This window comes from Pinus tabuliformis, chromosome 7 (assembly GCF_031772625.1).
Source record: "Pinus tabuliformis cultivar Carrire ecotype Pingquan chromosome 7, CPIR1, whole genome shotgun sequence".
In the NCBI taxonomy this organism is placed as follows: Eukaryota; Viridiplantae; Streptophyta; class Pinopsida; order Pinales; family Pinaceae; genus Pinus; species Pinus tabuliformis.
Window position 1 is genome coordinate 480,218,391 of NC_142293.1, and position 25,606 is coordinate 480,243,996.

Sequence of the window (25,606 nt, forward strand, 5' to 3'; positions counted from 1 at the left end):
GCCATTGATACCATACAAACTGATTTGGTTCCAAATATAAAATTGCAATATGTACCTTTTGTGTGTTTTGCACATTATTGAGATTGAAAAATTGCTCCATCTGTAATATCCATGTTGCGGGATCCTTGCCATCAAACTTCCTCATATCGATTTTTGGAATATGGTGGGTCTTCGATCCAACATTAGAGTCTATGGAATCATGATTAACATTTCTTTTGTTTTCATCATGAGTTTCCTTTACTAACCTTTCACCATTAGTGACCATTTCTTGTAGCAACTTATTCATATTTATCTTCAATTCTTCCATCTTATCATCCATGCCATCTATTTTAGCATCCATGCCATTCATCTTAGCTTCCATTCCATCCATCTTAGCTTCTACGCCTTTCTTTAAACAATCCATCCTAGCTTCTACACCTTTCTTTAAACCATCCATCTTAACTTCTACATCTTTCTTTAAACCATCCATCTTAGATTCTGTTACTTTTTGTGCAAGTGACACTTGTTGCACTTGGTCTCGTAATTTTGATATATCATGTTGCATTTCTTCATCTTCTTCATGAGTCATGCTAGAGCTTTCAGGTTGCTTACTAGGTGTTTGCATTTTCTTTCCTCGGGGCATCAATTACCGATAATAATGTTTTACTATGCCCTTTGAATTCCTTCAAACTAATTTTTCAAACCAAGCTTATGCAAAATTTTAAAAAAAACTACACACCTTTTTTCACTTTGTAGGAGCTTGATATTGAATCTGATATATCTCTATAATTTCGGATCATCCAATTTTGAAATCGTGATCTGTAGTAGCCCTCTGTGTCCTCTTTCCAATGCCACCAGTCTGATCCAAATTGGATTCTCCAAGGAAGAGTTATGCACAATCTCCCAAGATGACCTGATTATAGACCTTTCCAGCAGAGCGAACTTGTATGAAGTGCCACGTGTCACTGTTTCGACCTTTGGCTCTGAAAAATATATGCAAGAAACTACTATCCATCCTCTTTCTGTACCTTCTTACAAAATTTCAATCTGATGCTCAGAGAGAAAGTTATGACGATTTTTCCCAGGTCACCTGTTTGGAATGTAATTTAGGAGTCTGCAAAAAGACCAACTTCCTCAGATCATATCTCCGCAAATATAGCGCGAAAAGCTCTGAAATTTGGACCCAAGCTTCAGTCTGATTTCGTCTCAAATGGGTTTTTTTTCGCTTCTGAAACATCGCAGAAAAAAAAAAATTATAGCGAAAATGCCACAATGACCTATTTGGAGCAGCGAAACCCTAGAATCCAAAGCTCTGATACCAAATGTTATGAAACCAGCTCACAAAAAGATAGAAAAGATAGATCAACGCCTTAGAATTCAGCCTCTTCGAGGGGCAAACCTCCTTTACATAAATGAACAATTCTTGGATGATTCAAATGACAAAACCTCCTTTCTATATATAGGAGTCTAAGGGGTCACAATATAACCAATCCGGCCTAAAAATAATAATATAGGGGCACAAAAATAACAATAGAGGGATTCTATGGGGCACAGTAATAACAATATGGGGGAAATATGGACACAACAATATTAATAAGGGATACAACTACAATATTAATGGGGGCATCACTAGTATTATAGGGACCTAACAATTTCATAGTTCTTGACCAACCAAATTCTATAAATGATAAAGCATGGCAAAGCTATAAATTGTTTCTACTCACTTTTGATACCTTTGCCTCAAACTTTCCTCCACTTTCTCCTCATTTCATACACTTGAGATACCTATGGTCAACCTTGACTCCTTCCATATTTGTTAAGCATAATGACATTATTAATCATGCGCATTATATTTTCTTACTCCATTATATATGACCTACAAATCCTTGGACCCTAATTATTTCTTCTTTGTGTGACATACCATGTCAAGACTCCTTTTATTAATCCCAATCATGAAAAGGTTTGAATCGTATTAGGAGATTTTAACTTCCAAATCTTCCTCCACCACCAATTAGGCTCTTGAGGATTTTAATCAAACATAGTTTTATACACAAGATGAGTTATGTATTGACATGTAATATTCTTATTTTCCCATGCAGGAGAATGTTCTTCATTTCTCAACCTAATATGGCCTATTTTCATACTTTGTTAGAGTCAGTCCACAGAACTACCTATTCTACTTCAAAACCAAATGAATAAGCATTCTTCCATTCTTGTTTCCAAATGTTTATTGAGAAAGGTTCCTCCACTTGATTGAGAATATAAACACCTATATCTAAATATAATTCAATCATTTCCTCTAATAATGTTATCCTTTTCCCACAACCCAAAAAGGAGTCATCTTTAAACCTAAATTATTCTCCATTTCAAACTTTCCAAGCTAGATGCTTCTTGATCACTAAAAGGGACTAAACTAAATCTTACCATTGAATTCATATGTCTTTATACTGTTTCTCAATATCCTAATACAATCTATGAAAGTCTCAAGCATTATGTATTTATGCTCAATAATTTTGATCCATGAATCTTCTTTTGTAAGTACTCGCAAATGTTTTGATGTTGGATAACTACAAAAAACATGGATATATTTCACATCGTAGCCACCCCCTTCCTTTGGTATTACTAGAATATGCCATTTAACCAATGGAATTCCCTCATTCTCTTTCTTCATGAACCAAAGAAATTTAAAATAGAGCTTTATATTTTTTTCTAGAACTCCTTTAGGAATATAGGCCAAGGAATGCCAAATCACATAAATGGCCTCCAAAACATAATTTAATAAGGTCAATATTCCTTATATAAATATACATATATTACACTAATTATTTAGTATAGCTTCAAATTATTTTTACAACCATCTTAATCTCTCCTCTCATATCCATTTGGATTTAAGTAAAGCCTAAATATGTAAAACCTTCTTGAAAATTTAAAATTTCAAAACGAAACATCCTTGTCAACCTATTTTTAGCATCTTGCTCCAAAAAATTAGAATAGAATTGGGATTTATTCACATTTAGTTCCATTCATGTAGTAAGTCTATAAGTATGCAACGTTTTATGCAACTTTATTGCTTCCCTTACACTACCATTATAGAAAAATAATTGACATCATTAACAGAAAACATATGAGTTAAAGATAATTACTACTTTGAACTCCTAAAATAAGCCCTAGTTTCCTTCTCGACTGATTTGAAATCCTTATCTATACTCTCTTTTATTTTTTTGAACCCCAAGATGCCACAACTCCTTTTACCTTCTCTAAGTAGTTTCAAACTAAAATCATGTCATGATTCCATAGATTTAACATCATAGTTTACTCACTCTTTTTGGACCAACTCTTGCAAATCCTCCTCATCCTTCCAAAAAAAGTATTGAACTTGAAGGGTTTGGCTAGCTTAAAAAGTTGAGTCTCCATCTGAATAACAATAGGTAAGCAGTTTGAATTTCCCCTCGTCTGCACCCAAGATTTGATATTCTCTACTTTCTGGAATCTTTCTTAAAGTAGAGACCAGGGAAAAACACACTATAAGGAAAACACTTTCAAATCCTTCTTCTTATTAGATTGTCATCAAATGATTCAGCAAAAGAGAGTACAATGATCCATATCTTTATCCATTCAACTATCTAGCAAAAATAACTACACAATAACCATGAAATGAACCCAACAATGCTTATACTACAAATCTTGATTCTAAAGTCTACAATGAACTAACATTGTCTATGGTTAATTGTTGAACACTGTGGTCACTAAGTGAAATATTAGGAAAACTCAAATTCCATCATTTAGGTCTCGATCACACAGAGGAGTCATGTGTGCACTGGGAAGTTGCAAGTCTCTCTTTGGAGCCTACAAGTGAGTGACTGCAGTCTGCAACTGAGATTCTGAAACCCTAGATGTCGGTCGCACGGAGGACGAGTTGTGCGTGTGATTGGGATGCTTCTGTGGCATGGATAAGCCTAATAGCGAGTGACTTCAGTCGAGATATCTTTGTTCTGTGCATGTGATTGAGGCCCAAAACCCTAAATAAGAAATGTGAGCTTCAGAGCCTGCAATTTCATCTTTGCGCAAACGTGTTCCTCTGCGGATGAGCCTTAGACCTGTGCGAGCCAAAAACCAACATAGAAGCGTGTATCATGACGATTTTTAGTAGAGGTCACTTGTATTATAGCCTTACAAGGGTTTCCAATTTGCTTTAGGTCTAACCTTATCAAATATGCACATGTGGGATTTTCTTCATAAGTACACTTTCCCTTATCCGATTTGAGTGATATTAAGGACGATTTTGGTCCTCCCGAAAAGAGGAATTTAAAGCGATAATTATCTCCATCAAATGAATTGTCCAAAGTGGAATTTGACCGTAGTTTCACATTTTAACAATATGTATGAGAATATTGTTGTGTTGGGGCTTAGCTCATTGTGAGGTTCCCCCCTCAAAGACGCAAGTGATTAGAAGTTGATACTTCCATAAAAGAATCATTTTAATATGTTTCCTTACTTGAAGGGTATTTTTATGTATGAAATTGAAGTATTTCATGCCCATTATTACACATTTTATGTTTGATTGCATGTAACATGCCCAACCCCCTAAGTATTATTAAGGAGGTGGAGTATTTTGGAATTTTCATTCTTATCCACAAATCTAATGACATATCTTAGAAACCAATGGTGTTTTTCTCATCAACGGCTCTTGATTGACTATAATCTTATTAAATTCTAGGTCTTGAGCACCAAGTTATGGTTTGTTAAATTTTATGTTAGGTGTTTTCTCTCTCCTACCACATCATCATCAATACAGATAATTTGTAAATTTTCCTATGTGGCATTTGTATAGTTCCATGTCATGTTATGTATGGACCACCCTAATCTTAATTATTTTTGAGGAATTGTCCTTACGTTTGGGCTCTATATGGTATATGGAGTACTTTATGTCATTTCATTACATAAAATATTTTCCCTTGGTGCCCCCAAAGATTTTAATAATGCGTCGTGTCATAGTTGAAAAAAAATTGAGTGCAACAAGATGTTTGTCATTTACATTTTCTTAATCCTTATGTCTTCCAATTCTACATCATTTCACATCAAAGAATTATTATATGTGATGTATAACATCTAGGAAAAAATATTATAATGCCATACATTTTTTTCTTCTCCATTTCACAACTGTTATAATTTTCTTTGTGTTGCACCCTTCTCTCTCTCTTTATCCCTGCCCTTTTTTGCATCTCAAAATGTTTGTTAATTCAATTTATCTCATCCAACCCATTTTTACACCAAACATATTGCATTCACATCATTTTTTTCATGCAACAAGACCCATCCTCCATTTCACAAATATTTATTGTGTCATAAGCTCCCACATTATATGTTGCACTCGAAAAATTTTGACATTTTGAGTGTGATAACATATCTCGATACTAATATTTATGTTATAGAACAATTTAAATCCAAGTTGTATCACATAAATATCTTTTTCATGCGATACAAGTTGTATCAAATAGAAAAAATATTCATGCAAAATGCCCAAATTGCCTTAAAACTTAATGAAAGTGCTTCCAAACTTTTTCTAACTTTTTCCTAGGTGATATTTACTAGGTAAGGCACTTATTCAAGGCCCTTTGGACTTCATCAAACATCACAGAAAGGTTGGTAAGACCTAAAATAAATTTTAAAAATAGTAATATTAGAGTAGATTTAGGCTTATAAGAATGACCTCTCAAGGATGTCTAGGGATTCAAGGATTTGAACTTCTTTTTAATGCAAGTGCATCCTCCCAAGACTAGGATAGGTTTCTACATATCTCAATATCCCAAGAAATCATTTATAAACATTATTTTGTGTTGCAAGTTACTCTAGTTGCAAGTTGATCCTCTAAATTTAAAGAGTCATAAGTTCCTCACATATAGATACATCTAATATTTCCTTAAGTAGGAAGAGCATGGCCATCTATGTTTGATTACATACAGTAACATACTTGGTGGCTTCATGCTTGATTAAAGATACAGGGTATCAAATTTTTTCTTCTTCATGAGTTTAGCAATCAACTCCAATACCACTTTGATACACCCAACCCCCTAATCCTTAGTTAGGGTTTTGGGGCATCACATTTTCTCTAAAGAATTTTATCAAACAATTTACACACTTTGTCTAATCATCATCCACAAAACCAGATTTTGTTGGGGAATTTCATCAAATAGTTCGTGTGCACTATTTATTTCTCTCAAACCTAGTATTCCACAAAATATATCTCGGAAGTTACAGAGGGCCCAAAAATAAATTTATGGCACGAATTCCAAGTTGACTTGTTTTGAGGTCTAGTTTTGGGAGCATTCAGGAGAACAAAATTCCTTAGGGAATATCTCTGAAAACATAGTGAACTAAGATTTCAAATATCTACCAAATTTTCCTTTGGATTTACCCCAAGTATGATCCAAGTTTCAACCTCTAAAACCACCCAAAAGAAAAGTTATAGCAAAAATTCCAAATTGACCTTATTTTAGGAGCATTCGCGAAGTTCTGGTTTCTTAGAGCATAAATCTAAAAATATAGTGAATCAAGATCTGAAATTTGAACAAGATGATTAGTGGGATTTTCCTTCACTGTCATCCAAGTTTCAGCCTCTAGAACTTTCGAGAAGAAAATTTATAGCGAAAATTCCAAGATGATATGTTTACCCCATAAATCACATTTTTGGGCTTCCACCATTAAACTCCATCAAATCGCTTATAGCTAGCAGAGGAAATTAAAGAAAAATTAACATCCAGTTAATATAGAAGGCACACAATTAATAAGGAATGCGTGCAATTACCCAAAATTATCATGCATTTACCATGCATCCTAATTCATTTAAATTCCACAACCAAGTGAATTCAAACCCACTGCTCCAAAATTTACTATCATAACCAAGATAATGGTCATAAATAAAATAATATAGTAGAAACAATAATTCTTACTTATCACTAAATCATTCATGCAAGAAACATCAATAACACAGGAATAAACATATATCTATTGTAACCAATAAATATTTAAACTAAACTAGGGTGAGCCATGTTCCACTCCACCTTAGGCTTAGTTGTGCTACAATTTTCTCATAGTTGGTCACCCTTCTTCCAGATATTGATTCCTTGAGGGAAAATTAAACTTAGGGATTTAGCACACAATTTTTAGACCATGTTCAACATAAGGAGTGAAGGTCACTCTCCTTCATACACAAGTAAAATTCAGTATTTGTCACATAGGTTGTCACTCACAACTCTTAACCCATCACATGGTCTAAAACTCTTTAGGTTATATCACCATTTCCCTTGGCAAATAGAATTTTTGAGTAATAGAGTATGAGAGAAAAGATAAGGAGAAAATAAGAACCAAGAACCCCTTGATGGTTTCTCCTTCTTATTTTTATAATCACACCTTGGCCCTTTATCTTCCCAATATTTTCTAGAATATTCTTGTGAATACCTAGTTCTAATGGGAGGCATATACCATTGGAAAGGAATCGTAATAATATTTTCAACAATATATTGTACACTCCCATTTGAACTAGGTATTTAGATTAAAAAGGAATTCAACAATAGGGTATCCAAATTGGGCATGAAAAGTCCAAAAGCAATTTTCCAACAATGTCTATCTTGCAATCTTTATCTTGGACATATGTAGTCACCCCCTATCTTTGACATCAATGACAAAAATATTTTCAGCATGAATACCAAGATAAACTTATCTAAATACTTGTTGAAAATGCCGTTCATATGACACCTAAAAGTCTATAGTGCATTACTATGCACAAATTATGCCACCAGAACTCATAGTGACAACATCTTGTCCTAAAGATTATCTAGTGGATGTCCTCGTCATTGATCCTAACTTGATTATTTCCAAACCTCAATTCATTCTTTGATAATATAGTGACTCTTCTTAGTTGGTCAAATAGGTCATTGATCCACAGAAGAAAATGTTTGACATTGTGTTTTTATTTATGTCTAGGTAAGGGGGAGTCCTTTGTGGGATACATGACATGAAGAAGTACCAACATGCTCTACACGTGAAGAGAGATTAGTGACCCTTATTCATTCTAGGGGCACAATGTCGGTATAAGGAAGAAAACTTTAAAACTAAAATCAAATAGATTTTCCACCAAAACAACTTTATTAATCATATTCATGAATCCATGATTAAATCGTGATTATAGGGTACCTGATAGGTTTAGTGGTGTTAATCATACCGGGGTACTAGGCACCATACTCAACCATGTCCACTTTTATATCCGAGTATATGGATGTCTAGTAACTTGTTTAGTTAAACAAAACCAAATGAACCAGATTTCAGATTTGTGTCCTAGCTAACTGGTGTACAATTGGATCCCAATAAGTAAATAGGTAGCAGTGATATGGATGAAAACTAGTAGGATTGTTGATGTGGAATCCTTAGGAGATGACACATGATACTCAATTTTGGCCTTTTTGGATGACCAACTAGATAGTTTATGGATGACACATGGCAAAATCGTATCATGACAAGTGGTACTGAGGTGATGTGGCATATGATGTGGAACCACATGGACAACATGTTGTTGATGAAATGGTGGCCCCCCCCATACCAAGGAACTAGGGTACTAGGAACTGGGCATATAATATAAACACCATAATGCTATCCAATGTGATGTGGAAGAGATATGACATGGCAAAAGAACCATGTGGCAGGCAATGATTGGTCATTAGTGGACTGATGTCGCTGACCTAGAGGTCTCGGGATTCATGCCAAGACTAGGCTCATCAATTTTTTCTCATGTATTTGTTTTTTTTTTTTAAGAAGCGTTGAAAGGGAATGGTTGTAGGCATTCTTCGCAAAGATCCAAGGGCTCATCCCTTTTGGCCCTATACCGAGCGACTGAAATGAACAATAGGGTAGAACAATCTAGTATTGTATGTTCTAGTATGACAAGTAAAATACTATTAATGATAGGTAAGTTTGGAAAATTCCACTAGTTACAGATCTTTCTATCAGGTTCCTATATCATACTGGTATTGGGACATTTGGAATTGGAGAATGCAAAGCAGTGTGTTTAGATTGAGGTCATAGCATGTGGCCCCAGTTTCTTAAGGTTTAGTACCTGGAGCTAAAGGGATATGAATATAATTTGCGTATCTAATTTTTTAGTGTGTTCAAGGGGTGACTTTAATGAACGACCCAGACTCTATATTCATTGGAGCGAATATTTAAGACCATGGTCGTATTCCCTCATGGTTCAGCTCTTGGGAATTAAGGACTAATGCTTGATAGAGGAGAATACTAGGTCTTTGGTATCTGATATGGAGGGTAAATGTTCCATATCTCACATTTCCACCCAAAGGAATGGTCACAGAGTATTTTCATGAAGAGGTAAATCAAAATGGCTTAAGCACCTACATTTAAAAGAGGTTAGATGGAAGGGAGATAAATTTGAAAAGAGAACTATATAGGTTAAATAAAGTGCTTGGTGCAAAAATAATGAGGTAGAGAAACAAAAGAAAATTAAAGGTGACACCATTATATATATGAATTTCGTTGTTAAAGAAAAGAATGAATGTATAAAGTGTGTGTGAAGGGAGCATGAATTGTGTGTGTTGTGTATGAGAAATGTGCATGTCAAGAGAGAAAAGAGTAATGGTGTGCAATATCTCAGAGGTCTACTAGTTAACCAAGAATGAACAGATAGTTTCAAAAGTAAAGAGAGAGAAGAAGATCATTTCAAGGAGTCTAATCTATAAAGTTTAACAAGAGTTCCTCTAAAGGTATAGTTTGAAAATGTGATGAAAAATGGGATATAAGAAGTTTAGTGAGTGAACAAGTGTGCTATTAAGGAAAGAAAGACCTAATAGCTACTGCAAAATAAACTGGATCAGAAATATGAGTGGATTGGTGTCTCCTGCAAGTTAGTTCTTACAAATCTAATGGGATTAGTGTTTCTTGTAAGTTGGTTTTTTTTGTAGTAATGATGGGTCCTTTTCAAATAGAGCACCACTCTTTGATGGAACCAATTATTATTTTTGTAAAATAAGAATGGTATCCTACTTGATGTCTCTTGGTGTTGATATTTTTCTATTTTTCCTAGACAAATACAGAGTTCCAACAACTCCTCCAATAGATCCAGATGGGAAAAGAGCCTTTAAAAATAATGCAAAAGCAATGAATTCAATTCTATGTGGTATTGTTGGATCTAATATTTTTAAATTGATGCATTGTAAATATACCAAGTAGATATGGGATAAGATTTAAAGTAGATATGAAGGATATCAAAAAGTAAAAAAAGAAAAACTTCAAACACAAGAATGCAAATTGAAATTGTAAGGATGAAGGAAGATGAATATATTGTTGGATTATTTCTTCGAGTAGATGAAGTTATAAACACTATTAAAGGACTTGATGAAAAGTTTGATGAAGCATTAATTGTTCAGAAAGTGATGAGATTTCTTCCCATGAGATTCAATGCTAGTATTTTAGCTATTGAGGAGATGACAAACCTAGAAACTTCAAATATGGATGAACTACATGGAATCCTCGCAATGTATGAAAGGAGGATCTAAAAGGAGAAGTCGGGATCAAAGGAGGCTTCCTTTAGAGCCTCAAAGAAAAAAAAATGAAGATAAACCCCAATATTTCTCCAGCTATGAATCATATCTGAAGGAAGCTCAATTGATGAGGAAGTTGAAAATGGGATCTAGAAATTATAAATGTAACTTACCCTTAAATGTTTTGGTTGTAGTAGAATTGGTCATTTTTATTCTAAATATCCTTATCCTAATGTTAAAAAAAAAAAAAAAAAAAAAAAAAAAAAAAGAGAGAGAGAGAATATAATGATAGGAGCAGATCTAACAAATATAAGAAGGGAAATCCTCTCAAGAAGAAAAGAATCAAGATTTTATTCCAAATAAGACAGTGGCTCATCAAAATAAATCAATGAACATACATCTGATGAAGTGTAAGAATAATTTCTACTCATGTCCATAAAGATTAATATAATAATAAAGATAATTAAAATCTTGAGGAAGAAGTTGTTGAAGGTGAGGCATATCTTAAAATGGAACTTATTAGTGTTCTAGATGGGTTAAAGAGGCTTAGAAGAAAGAAGAGAAGGTTGAAGGAACAATTACAAAATATAGAAAAGGAAATTTTTTGTTCTCGTGAAGAATTAATCAATCTTCTAAAGGTTCAATTAGTAGAAGAGAAAAGAATTGATGAAACTTTGATCAATTAGTTAAAGGACAAAGCAAAGAAGTTTTGAACAATTAGATTATGAGAACACATCCTTGAGAAAGGAACTATCTCAGAAATATGAAAAGAAATACCCTAATTCAAATGAAGAAGCAATCATCTTTTTAAAGGCCCAACTCAAAGAGGCAAAAAGAAAAGAATAAATCCTTAGAAACCAGTTGACAAAATGGGAGAGATTGTGAGAATCTAGAAGCATAATTTGTATACTTGATAAAGGATCTAGAGAAAAGAACACATTAATTGAATTAGAACCTAAAAGGGATTGAAACATTGAACAACTTTCTCAGCTACCAAATATATCCCTTTATCAAATTAGGCCTAGGGTACAATGAGAACCATGAGATCTTCAAAAGAGAATCAAGCACAAAGTCCTCAGAAAATGAAGAACCTAATAGATGTGCCAATGTGCTTAAAGGACAGTCCAACAATACAAGTAGAGGCACTAACAAAAACAAGAACTAGCAAAGATATGAACACATCAGATACATAAATGATGCCAAAAGTAGATTAAAGAATCAACAAGACAAACACAAATGATTTAGTAGAACCATTCCTCTAGGAAGGCCTTACACATCTAGGTATCAAAACTTTTATTATGGTTATGTTTTTATTGTGACAATTTTGGTCATAATAAAATGAATTACAAAATAAATGACTTTGTTGGAAGTATAAGAAGAGGATATTATCAAACTCTTATGGATATCTATGTAAACAACATGTCAAAAAGATCCTATGAAAATGATGTTGGAGAATACATCTCTTTTGCACCAATGTTGAATCAATTGAATGCTACAAAAGCAATAATTTTTGGACACTAGGCATGTGATTGTAGAAGCATGTTGATAAATCCTCCCAAGGAACATTTTCCCAAGAAAATAAAACAAGGAGAAAACATTAAGAGCTATAAAAAGAAGCAAGAAAGATCATAAGAATGTGGACTTGTGTTATATGCTCATAATCGAGAAGGATAGTGGTATATTGACAATGGGTGTTCAAAGCATATGACAGGGGGGAAGAGTAGATTTATCTCTTTAAAGGAAGACAACGGAGGAAGTGTCACCTTTGGCAATAGTGCACTTGCTAGAATAATGGGCAAATGGATTGTTAGCCTTAATAATGGAAAGGCAAATGGATTGTCAAAATTTCCTATATGTTGATGGTATAAAACATAATCTATTGAGAGTTAGTCAAATGTGTGACCAAGGATATGACCTCACATTTCATTCTAAGGGATATGAAATAAGGAAATTTAAATCTGGGGAAGTAATAGCAAAAGCAATTATAACTCGTAGAAATGTGTATGTTCTTGATGGAGCCAGAGAAAAATGTTGCATGGGAAAATTCAATAAAAGATGGTTATGGCAGATAATATTGGGGCATATCAGTTTTGACTGTTTGGTAAAAGTTATCAAAATAGAAGCAGTAAGAGGAATGCTTAAAATATCAAAGCCTAGTGATTCCATTTGCAATCCATGTCAGTATGGGGAGCATAAAAGGGTCCATTTCAAGACAAAATAATATTCATCAACTAGGCCACTGGAGCTAGTTCATATAGATGTATGTGTCCCTACAAGAACCCAAACCTTAAGAATCGAAATATATTTTATGCTTTTTGTTGATAATTGTACAAGGGAAACATGGGTAATTTTGCTCAAAGAAAAGTCAAAAGCTTTCATCAAGTTCAAAATATTCAAAGCTCAAGTTGAAAATGAAATGGATCTAAATATTAAGTGCTTGATATATCATACAGGAGGATAAAGTTTGTCTTAGATGAATTTTGTGAAAAGCATGGAATTAGAAGACATTTTTTAGTATCAAGGACCCCTTAGCAGAATGGGTTGTTGAAAGAAATAATAGAACAACACAATAAATGGAAAGATATATTCTAGATGAAGTAAAGGCTCCAAATGCTTTTGGGGACAAGCAGTTCAAATAGAATTTTACACATTAAATAGAGCTCAACTCAAAGTAAATAATGATACGAATCCTTATGAAGTTGTGCAAAGGTGGACCTGCCTCAGTAAGGCATCTAAATTTTTTTGGAAGCAAGTTCTATATCAAAATAAATGAAGAAAAATTGGGAAAGTTTGACTCCAAAGTTGATGAAGGAATCTTCCTAGGTTACTCATCCAAGAGAAAAGACTACAAGTGCTACAACAAAAGACTACATAAGATAGTGGAAAAAATTGATGTAATGGTAGATGAAGCATTTCCACAAATGGGAAAGAAAAAAAGTAATGAAGAATTATATGAGACAGGAAACATAGATATAGAAGGGGAAGAACAAGAAGTGTGAGATGAAGGATAAGAGGAGATGGCACCTCAGCAACACAAAAACCCATCAAGGTATGTACAAAAATTTCGCCCTGGAAATCAAATCCTTGGCAATAAGGAATCTAGAGTTTAGACCAAAAGAATATTGATCAATATACGCAAACATGCAAATCCAGAACTATTGTCCAAAATAGAACCCAAATGTTTTTCATAAGCCAGCGAAGATAAGAATTGGGGCAATTCTATGGAAGAAGAACTAGACTATATAGAGAAAAATGAAACATGGGAACTTGTGCCTAGACCAAAAGGAAAAAATGTAATTGGCACCAATTGGGTTTTCAAAAAAAAATTAAATGAGGATGGACAAGTAGTGAGGAATAAAGCTAAACTAGTCTTCAAAGGGTATGCACAAGTGGAAGGTATTGATTTTGAAGAAAAAATTCCCCTGTAGCTAGAATTGAAGGAATCATAATGTTTTTAACATTTTCAAGCTTAAAATTCAAAGTATATTAAATGGATGTTAAGATAGCATTCCAGAATGGTGAATTAGAGGACAAGAGGTGTACATTGAATATCTAGAGGGATTTAGTTGTCAGAAGATACATACCAAGTGTGCAGACTAAATAAATCTCTCTATGGGTTAAATGAATATCCTAGGGCCTAGTATTCAAGACTTGTTGGATATATACAACACGATGGATTCAAAAGGGGCACCAAAGATAGTAATTTTTACATTAAAATTGATAATGAGAATTTATTGATTATTGTTGTATATGTGGATGATATCATTTTTGGAAGTGATGTTGATCAAATAGGCCAATAATTTGTAGCTTATATGAAAAAGGAAATTTAAAAGTCCATTCTTGGGGAACTATCATCATTCCTTGGTTTACACGTTAATCAAACAAAGAAAGGTATTTTTATTTATCAAACTAAATATCTCAAATAAATATTGAGGAAATTTGGCATGGAGGAATGTAAACATGTTAGTACACCCATGGTAATGGGTTGTAAACTAAACAAGGATGATGAATCTCCAGAGTTAAATCAATCTATGTACTAATCTATGATTGCAAGCCTACTTTATATCACAAATTAAAGATAAGACGACATGCAAGTAGTGGGTATGGAAGGAATATTTTAGTCTAACCTAAAGCAAATTCATATACAGGAAGTCAATAGGTTTTTTTAAATGTTTGCAAGGAACACTAGATATTTGCCTATGGTAATAAATAAGCAAAGATTTAACTCTAATAGTATATACAAATGTAAATTGGGTAGGCAGTGTTGATGATAAGAAAAGAACAAGTGGAGCAGCATTCTTCTTGGGAATTTGTTTAGTATCATGGTTGAGTAAGAAACAAACCTTCATCTCTTTATCTACAACTGAAGCAAAGTTATTTCCACAACAATATGTTGTAATCAAGTCCTTTGGATGAGACAAACTCTAAAAGACATCAGGGTATAATACGATCACCCTATTTCAATTATGTGTGATAATACAAGTGCAATTAATATTTCCATGAATCCTGTTATGCATTCTAAGACAAAGAATATTCCTATCAAATGTCATTTCCTTAGAGAACAGATAGGTGATAAAATTGTCAAGCTGGACTATATTGCTACCAAAGAACAAATTGCAAATATATTTAGCAAACCTCTTCCTAGAGATCCATTTGAATATCTATGACATAGGTTGGGAATGATATCTCTTCCATTGCATTATTCTTGTAAGTATGAGGTATGGCAACTCTTCATACCATGTCAAGAGTATAAAAACTTTAGTAAGTGAGTTACAGGAGAAGAATGATCAAATGGAAATCTTCTAGAATGTACATCAATAACTGCAAGAATTAGTAGTTAAGTGTGTTGATAACTCGATGGGGGGGTTGTTTCTTACTCATATTACATTAAAAATGGGGAGAGTTGATCATAAGAAGAAGCATCAATTCAAGGGGAGATGGGAATTAGAGATGCAGATGAGAAGACATGTAATGTCAGGAGGTGTATCCCATTGATGCCACAGGGGGATTGAAAGTCTTATTGAAGGAACTATAGACAAAATGTAGACTTGCAAACATAGCGAATAATAGCATATCAAGTGGAGAATTATTTCCAGTCAAACAGGGTAATTTAGAAGCATGAAATATATCAAATAGATAGGGGGAATTCCATATAATCTCCAGATATATCCCTTTTCCATTGATTTCAAATGGGATGAAATTACTAGGTAGTGGAGAAATTGAAAATAGGGATAAATGCTCAAATGTCAGGGGTTTCCATCAATGATAAAGGGGGAGATTGTTACACATTGTGTTGTCATTAATTTCAAGTTCATGGAGATTCCATCATTGATGTCACAGTCATGGGGAATCCTTTGTGGATACATGACATGAAGAATTCCCCACATGCTCAACGCATGAAGGGGAATCAATGGCCCTTATTCATTCTAGGGGCGCAGTGTTGGTATAAGGGGTAAAACATTAAAACTAAAACCAAACAACTTTATTAACCATTTTCACTAATATTTGATTAAATCATGATTATAGGATACTATTTAGGTTTAATGACATTAACCATGCCGTATTACTAAGCATTGGACTCAACCTTGTCCACTTTTATATCCAGGCATCCAAATATCTGGTAAATCATTAAGTTAAACACTTAACCAAATGTACCAGATTTCAATCTTTTTTTCCTAGCTAGCAATTGTATGGGTGGATCCCAATCAACAGATAGGTGGCACTGACGTGGATGATAGCTAGCAAGATTGTTGATGTGGCAGCCTAAGGAGGTGACATGTGGCTTTTGGATGACCAATTGGATAGTTTGTGGATAACACGTGGTGGAAACAAATCATGACATGTGGCTCTAAGGTGATGTGGCATATGACATGGAACCAAGTGGATGACATGTGTCAGATGATGTGGAAATGGTGTGCCCCCATAAGGGCGCATCGAGGTACCAAACATTGGGAGCATAGTTTAAACATCAGTCCAGTATCCGATGTGATGTTGCAAAGATATGACATGGAAAAAAGGAACACATGGTGAATAGTGATTGGTCCTTAGCGGATTGATGTGGTAGACCTAGAGGTGTCAGGACTCATACCATGAATAGGCTCAACAAGGTTTTCCTGTATATTTTGTTTTTAGGGTAGAAAGTCCAAAATGGTGTGGTTTTTGGCCTTGGTCACAAATATCCAAGGGCTTAGCCCTTGTGTACCCTATACAGGGGTATCAAAATGAAAAATAGTCTAAAGCACTCCAATATTGCATGTTTCGGTGTGATGGGGAAAATTTCGTCAGTTATAGGTAATTTTGGAAAAGCCCATTAGTTGTAGATCTAACTACCATGTTCCCATATCATACTATTATCAGGACATTTTGAATGGGATAATACTAGAGTGGTGTTTTTATACCTAGGTTACAACACGTGGTCATGATTACTTAAGAGTTTAGTACCTAGAGCTAAAGGGTTATGAATATAATCTGGGTATCCATGTATCTTTTGTGTTCAAGGGGTGAATTCAATAACTGAACCAAACTCCAGTTTCATTAGAGTGGAGAATTAAGACCATGGTCTTGGCACATGGTCATATTTTCTCATGTTTTAACTCTTGGGTGCTAAGGATTAATGCTTAATAGTGGAGAATACCGAGTCTCTGGTATTTGGTATGGATTTAAGGGCTCTAGCTGTCATAGTTCTACATAGAGTATCATGAAGAGGTAAAGGACTCAAGCGCCTATGTTTCAAAGAGGTTGGATGGAAGGGAGCTAAACATGAAAAAAGCAATATACAAGTGAAATAAATCGTTAGACATGAAAAGAATGATGCAACGATTTAAAATAGAATTAAAGGTGGTGTCAATATATATATATATATATATGAATTGTGGTTTTAAAGAAAAGACTAAGTGTATGAAGTGTGTGTGAAAGGAGTGTAAATGATGTGTGTTGTGTATGAGAAATGTGTCTATCAAGAGAGAAAAAAGTAGTGTTGTATAGTCTCTGAGAGGTCTGTAGTTAACCAAGAAAGAATAGATAGTTGTTGAAGTAAAGAGAAAGTGAATAAGATCAAATATTGAGGAGTCTAAACAAGCATAATTAACAAGAGTTCCTATAAATATCTAGTTTGAAAATGTAATGAAAAGATGGGAACTAAGTAGATTAGTGAGGGAACAAGCATGCTAGTAAGGAAATAAAGGTATGATAGCTGCTGCAAAATAGATTGGATTAAAATATGAGGGGATTGGTGTCTCCTACAAGTTGGTGCTTACAAATCTGAGGGGATTAGTATCTCCTGAAAGTTGGTGCTTGCAAGGCTAAGGGGATTGGTGACTCTTGTAGGTTGGTGTTTATAAATATTGTAACAATAGGTTGGTGCCTACATAGATCAATCAATTAAAAGCTTTTTTGTGGTTTTCTCCTGGATGGGTTTCCACTTATATCTATGTTCAATGCTCTCATTTGATTGATGCCTTGTTGTGATTAAATGATTTAATTGTGTGAAATTGTATTATATTGATTCACCCCCCCTGCACTCTCAGTATAATTTTGAATCCAATAGTAGATGGTTATAATTCAACTATTAATTTCCTCTGTTGTTTTTAACCATTTCATAACCTAAGTGTCCATCCTTCTTCTTTAATTGATAAAAAATCCAATGATCCCTAAGAAGACACACTTGGCCTGATATACATTTTTTCTAACATTTTTTGCAACTACATGTTTTATTCTACTAACTCAAGAGTACTTGTCCTAGAAGTGGTGCTAGACTGGCATAAGACCAATGCAGAATCCTATGCCCCACTTTGGTAGTATTCCTAGTATTTCTTTCAAAAACACATCTATCAATTCCTAAAGTATAGGGTTACAGTTTATGATCTTCAAAACCTTGTTTTATGTTAACTCCAATACGTGGATAACATATAATTGGAAACCCTTCCTATAACATTTCTTCATCTACAATGTTAATACTTTCCTTATAATCATAGGCTTCAAAATGCCTCTTATCGTTATGAGATTTTGGCATCATCCATACACTTAAAATATTTATTGTAGTAGCATAACTTAACCTTTTGTGTTTCTATCTAATCCATACTAATCAATACATCATAGTACCCTAGGGGAAATATGTTCAACATTTCCCACATAAGCAACCCATTCATATCCAATAGGAAAGTTTCCATTAGTTCACTCACATTCCTTTTGGTCCCAATAGCTAGCTACAATAACCATGAAATTCTACGCTTATGTTTCTTAATAAAACAAGAGTCAACAAATTGGGGAACAATATAAGGTTAGGTCCAAGGTCAATTAAAATGGAAATAGTTCACTGGGAAACCATACTTGGTACATCCACCATTGATGCTTGGTGGTCTTCTTATCAATTTTCCATAACAATGTGGATTTAGGTGATCTTTTTTGTTATATCATTAATAGTGGTAGCCCCCTCAATGTTGTGGATCCTCTTGTGGTCATTTTTTCTATGAGTAAAATCTTGAAGTAGATGTTGGTCTATATACCCCAACACTTTAATGGCCCCTTTCACTAATCCTTGATCTTTTCTTCCATTTCCTCTACCAACTTAGTGCCACCTTGCAAAGGAAAATTTTATTGAAACATGCTTTTAGATTAATGACTTGGCTTAGGATGCTTCTTTGATTCTTAAATTGATTGGGCTTAAAGACCTTCTTTTTTTCTTTTCCTTCTAGGCCTTGTGAAATTCTAACCTATTTTGGTCTTATTCATAATAGTATTTCACCTAATAAAATGTATATTCTAGTGCATTGTGCTCATCAAGTTTTAATTTGTCCCAATCGGACTATGAAATCCCACTCAAAAATTATTGAATATTCACCTTCACATCTTTGATGTATGGGAAGTACCTCAACAACTCCAAAAATATGTCAGCATGCTCATCCATCATCATTTTCCCCAACTTTAGATCATGGAACTCCTTGATCTTACGATCATAACACCTTTCTAAAAGGTGTTTCCTTCTGAAGTACTTTGTAGACTACTAGGTGACTTTGTTTTCACTAATCCCTTTCACATTCTTGATTTCTTCCCACCAAATGGAAGTTGGACCATTCATGTTATAAATGGTGGCCCTTTCCTTCGTGTTCCTTAAATAATCACCTCTCAAAAATATTTATTTAGTCCTAGAAGCCAAGCTCCACTTCTTCACCTATACCTTGCCATCAAAGTAAGTGGAATACCTTTCGTATATTCATCCTATAGAGGATTCTTGGAATACTACTTCTTCTTCTTCTTATAGGAAATAGGCTTAATGTTATTGATGGTATCTCACCAAGAGTAGTTTCACCTTCACTGGAGGAATCTATTGATGTCTCTTTGTTGTATATTCCTAATTTAGTGTTGTGGTGTCTCCTTTAAGAAGAACTTCTTCCTACATTACTTATGGCTAGCCCATGCTTTTGAATTTCATATGGACCCTGCACTTTCTTGGAAGGATTTCTTCCTACATAATTTGTAGTCAATTATTGATTTAAATGCTTTTGGATTTCAAATAGGCTCTGTAATATCATAGCATTTACTTCAATAATATTTTCCTATGCTTAAATTACTTTCTCATTATTTGGCCTAGATCTTTGTATTCCTACCTTTAGGCTTCTCATAGTTTCTACTAGATCCCAAGGAGTTTCTATTCTTTCATTTGATTATGTATCTTAGTCATGAAAATCTTCTTCCATGTTGAGAACTTTATTGTCACTAGCCACACTTAATTATTCACTTATTTCTCTCCATGTAAGGACAAGCAATTTGACATACTAGAATTACCTTAATCATGACATATTCGTGTTATTCTTAAGCCTTTGTAAGTGAGCCTAGACAATGCTCTTATTTAAAAGCATCTCTAGTTCCTGGCCTATACAAATCCAACATTTGAACGTCACTCTAATATCATTTGCAACATACCGAGCCCCTAAGTACTATTAAGGACGTGGGGTATGTATAGATATTGATTCTCAAGCAAAAATATAAGGACACATTTGAGCTCATCAAGAGATTTCCATCAATTGTACTCATTAAATTATTTAGTCCTAAGCACCAGTTATGGTCTTTTAAAGTTTCTCTTAGGTTTTTTCTCTCTCACAAAATGTCATCATGCATATATATGACATGCTAGTTTTCTTCTATGGAATCTGCACAATTCCACTTGAGGCATTATCCTTATGTTTGGGATATATTTTGTCTATGGAGGAAGTGAAAATCCCTCCCGCAATGTCATTTCATGAGTCTAAACATTTTCTCTTCACATCCCAAAATATTTCACTTGTACGCCATGTCAAGATGAAAAGATATAGTGTGATAAGGGTTTTTCATTTACCTTTTTATATTCCATACCTCTTCCAATTCTAGTGCATTTTCCTTATTATTATTCTATTCAATAGATCACATCTAGGAAAAAATTAATGGCATGTGATACATTCCTTCCTTTTCTATTTCACAACCCTTACATCTATATTTCATTGCAGCCTTCGCTTTCCTTGTCTCTAGCTTATTTTGCATCTCAAAAATGTTTACTAATGCACTATATCAAATACAAACATTCTTAATATGTGCCACATCATATTTAGATAATTTTTTGTCATGTGAAAGATCCATCTTTTATTTCACTTCAAAAATACTTATTGTGTGATGAGTTTTTGCATTATGTATCATGCTCAAACAAACTATAACATACAACACTATATCTCAAGTTGAAATATTTTGGAATGTGATATTGTATCACAAGAAAACATATTGAGTGTGATACACATTTCTCAGTGGTAATATTTATGTTATGTGGTGATTTAATTATGGGAAATACCTTGTATTGCACACCCACAAAGTACACGATAGCCAACAAATTGGAGTCGTGTTCACTCCTCCATGGGCAGTCTCCAGCTATATCAGACCAATATTTTACTAATGTCATACAGACCATATTGCACACACACAAGCACACATGAAAAAAAAAACTCTTCATTTGAAACACCCAAATTTCTTTAAAACTTAACCAAAATGCTTCCAAACCTTTTCTTTTTTCTAAGTGCTCTTTACTAGGCAAGGAACTTCTTTTAGGCCCTTTGGGCTTCATCAAACATTGTAAAAGGGTTACTAATGCTTGAGATCTAGAATTTGTTTAGGTGCATTCAAGTAGAACTAAATTCATGTTAATGACCTCTTAATAAAGATGGTTGAGCATCCAAAGATTTCATATTCTTTTGAATGTAAGTGCATCCTCCCAAGATTGGGCCAAAATTCCATGGATCTCAAGGTCCCAAGAAGTTTTTTTTTAAATTCATAATAAAGTCTCATATAATGCATTATTAATTTTATATTTTTTAATTGTATTAATTTTATTTTTCTTATATTAAATTATGTGTTTTATTTACATGTCACATTTTATTAATTTTAATTGATTCAAGTTCATTGAGTTTTAAATTGATGGTGAATGAATGTACTTCTGACTATAGATCACTAGTTCAAATCTTTCTTACATATATATATACTCATTACCTTTATAAATATTAAATAAATAAATTGAAAAAAAATAAAAATTATTATTATTATTATTTGTAATTTTAATCAACAAAGCATAATTTTGTTAGAGATTTAAAAATTTATAATTTTAATTAATATGTATTACGATTGTTAATTTTAATTAACATGTATATTTGATTAAATACTTAAGAATTTATAATTTAATTAACATGTCTAATTTGTTAGATACTTAAAAATTAATCACTTGTGAAAAAGTTTTAAGTTTTATAATTATTATATACATATTTTAAGATCATGAAATTTGTATTCTCACAAATTTTCTGTTTTTTATATTATTTTTATTTTTAATATGAAATTTTTAAATTTTTAAATTTATTTTTTAATGTAGTTAAAAAAAATAATTACATATTTTATATTTTAAATCATTTTTTTTTTAATTTAAATGTCTTTCAATATAAAATCTATAATTTTAATACAATTATATAAATTTGAAATAAAAATTATAACTTCCATTTTTTCTAACATTTAGATTTTGGGTATGTGGTGAACTATGAAGGAAGAGAGAAAATGGTGCATATCAAGCACCAACCTGGCAAGTCAAATTTCAGATTGAAAATCTCATAAAAGATAGAACATACAAGCTGCGAATAGCGATTGCATCTGCAACATTAGCTTCTGTTCAGGTATTAACAAAATAATTTCATGCAATTTCATAGTTTTAATATATTAATAATAATGTATTATACTAACATATATTTTAATATGCCAAAGGTTCGATTCAATGATCCCAGTGTTGTTCCTGCACACTTCGAGACCCCCAGAATTGGACGAGATAATTCAATAGCTCGACATGGGATTCACGGGTTGTATTGGTTATTTAATGTAGATGTCCCCACCTCCTGGCTGGTTCAAGGAGATAATACTCTCTTCCTTTCTCAAAACAGACTCGGAGGGGTTTTCACTGGAATTATGTATGACTATATACGTTTGGAGGAACCCAACCTTGACCCCTAACCTCACCTCAATGTTGAGTGGACCATTTAGAAAACAGAATTGTCAAATTATGATTGGCATAATTTAATAAATATGACTCATAACTTACATTGAGTTTTATTTATTTAAATAAATAAGTTGGTTTATTTGATGTGATTTTTATAGTTGTTTGTTTGGGATAGCTCAATTAGCATTACAGTTTTATTTATATTTAAATAAATAAGTTTGTTTATTTGATGTGATTTTTATAGTTGTTTGTTTGGGGTAGCTCAATTAGCAATAGCAATTGAAATGAAGTCTCACCAAACCCGAAGTCTTTGATTCAAATCTTGTGCTATCTCTCCCAATTGAGGTGAGAAGTTGGATATGATGAAGATATAGTCCTACCAAGCTTAAAAAACAATGTGATTTTTATAATCCTTTTCTTTTCAATAAATTTTTAATAGAAAAATCCTTTATCAAAAAGTAGATTTTATAATAATAGTTAGTTATGTATTTTTTCTCAAAGATGATTATAATAATGTTTTATTATTTATTAAAATCAATTTTAATTTATTAAATTTTGGAAGAAAAATATCATAATTTTTTTTTAACATTTTATTTTTATATTAATATAAGTTAATTGGTTTTATGATATTTTAATAAAGTACAATATTACAATGATTTTTTTCATTTATTTCTTTTAGATTATATAATTTATTATATTCATAAATTATATATATATATATATATATATTAATATGAAATGTTAGTAATAACATTTTTACATTATTAATTTCAAATAAATATATTCATTAATGAATTGAATTAAAATTAACTTATTTCTTAATATATCTTAATATATATAACTACATTATAATTTTATTTCAAATTATTATTTAAAAAAAAATTAATATATATACATTTAAAAAACATATAACAAGATTCTTAACCATGGAGATTCACTTCAACTTTATCATAAAAACTCCTAATTTGTAAATAGGTTTTGTTATAATACTATGGCTTACTATTAGACAATACTCAATGTTATTAGACAACTGATGTTCAGATTTAATAATATGGCTTACTATTAGACAATACTCAATGTTATTAGACAATTGATGTTCAGATTTTTATGGACAGGGAAAAACATTAACGCAGACCTAAATCTTGCCTCCTGGAAATTACTATCTACTCCCAAACTTCTTGGAGGATGGGGATTCAAAAATCTTCCTTGTTTTGGCAAAGCCTTATCTCTAAAAAATCTATGGAGATCCTTAATTCGGAAGGGTCTATAGAGTCAAACTATAAGAAGGAAATGTCTTAGACAAAGGACAGTGGTGGACTGGATCAGAGGATTTTAAAATAAACCAACTAAAGGAGGATCTATAGCATGGAAATACCTCACTACAACCTTCCCATTCATCTTTAGCTAGCTAGCCTGGAATGTCGGGGATGGCAAACAGATTATCCTATGCAAGGATCCCTTCATGGAGGGGCTCAAGTCTATAATTTCTCCTCTGAATTATCCACTCAATGCATTTCAAAAGGTCTGGTCCACCTTCATGACATCAAATCTAGAGACTCTACTAGCTCTGTCAGCTATTACTAGCTTTCTGCAACAGATTTGGGACTGGATAGCAAGTTGAGTGAGGAATGGATGAATTCTATCACAAAGATAACCATAAATGGAGTCAATCTTGGTAGCACTCCAGACATATTGGTATGGAGTTGGGACACTACTTCAAGGGAATTTAAAGCTCGTCTGACATATGAAGTTATAGATTTCTCATAAGTAGAACCAAACAAAAAATGGTGGAATATGTATATTTGGAAATGGCACACCCTAACCAAATTGAAGTGCTTCACTTGGCTAGCCCTCCATAATAAAATTTTGACCTAGGAGAATCTACAAAAAAGAGGCTTCATTGAACCAAATTGTTGTAGTTTGTGCAATCAGCATGAAGAAAATGTAGATCACATGTTCACAAATTGTTGTATTGCACAGGAAATATGGGAAAACGTCTTCAGGTCTATGGGTGGTAGCACTTTCATCAGATGATCCACTTTTGAGGAATCTCTTCACCTCTGGGCCAAGAAAACAAAACTCTTTAGTCCTCTTCCCATCTTTAAGGTCTGCGGCATTTGGCTCCTCAGAAATGGAATCATCTTCAGGAATGAAAAAGAGTTGGGACCATTTCTTAATTGTCCAAGATAGTTTCTCAATTCAGAGAATATATACATGAACCCCCCATTAAGGGACCATGAAGAAATAATTTTCATGCGATCCCCATTGATGTTACTATTGGCTTTTTCGATGGGGTTGCACAAAGAAATTTGTGTGGTGGAGGGGAATTGATCAAACTATCTGAGTACAAATCCATTCAATTTAGACTTGGTATTGACATTATAACAAACACCAAAGTAGAACTCATAGTTGCTTGGGCCCTCATGACAATTGCAAAATTCAGAAACATTAAAAATATCAGGATATTGGGGGATTCAAAATGTGTTATTGACTGGCTTAAAGATGTGGTCAGGCTTGAAGTAGTAAATTTGGCTTCTTGGAAACTCAAAATTGGAGAGATTAGGGGCTAATTCCAAGAGATCCACTT

The 25,606-nt window shown here is 33.2% G+C and overlaps 1 protein-coding gene across 1 annotated transcript in view; it reads left to right on the forward strand.

The window, feature by feature from the left end:
• Nucleotides 1-23,168, forward strand: part of LOC149248084 (uncharacterized) — a 133,538-nt gene extending 110,370 nt beyond the window's left edge. The window contains 2 exon segments of the mRNA XM_089455999.1: nucleotides 22,576-22,702; nucleotides 22,791-23,168. Coding sequence (XP_089312125.1) covers nucleotides 22,576-22,702; nucleotides 22,791-23,033 — 370 coding nt within the window. The 3' untranslated portion in view covers nucleotides 23,034-23,168.
• The last annotated feature ends 2,438 nt before the right edge of the window (nucleotides 23,169-25,606 follow it).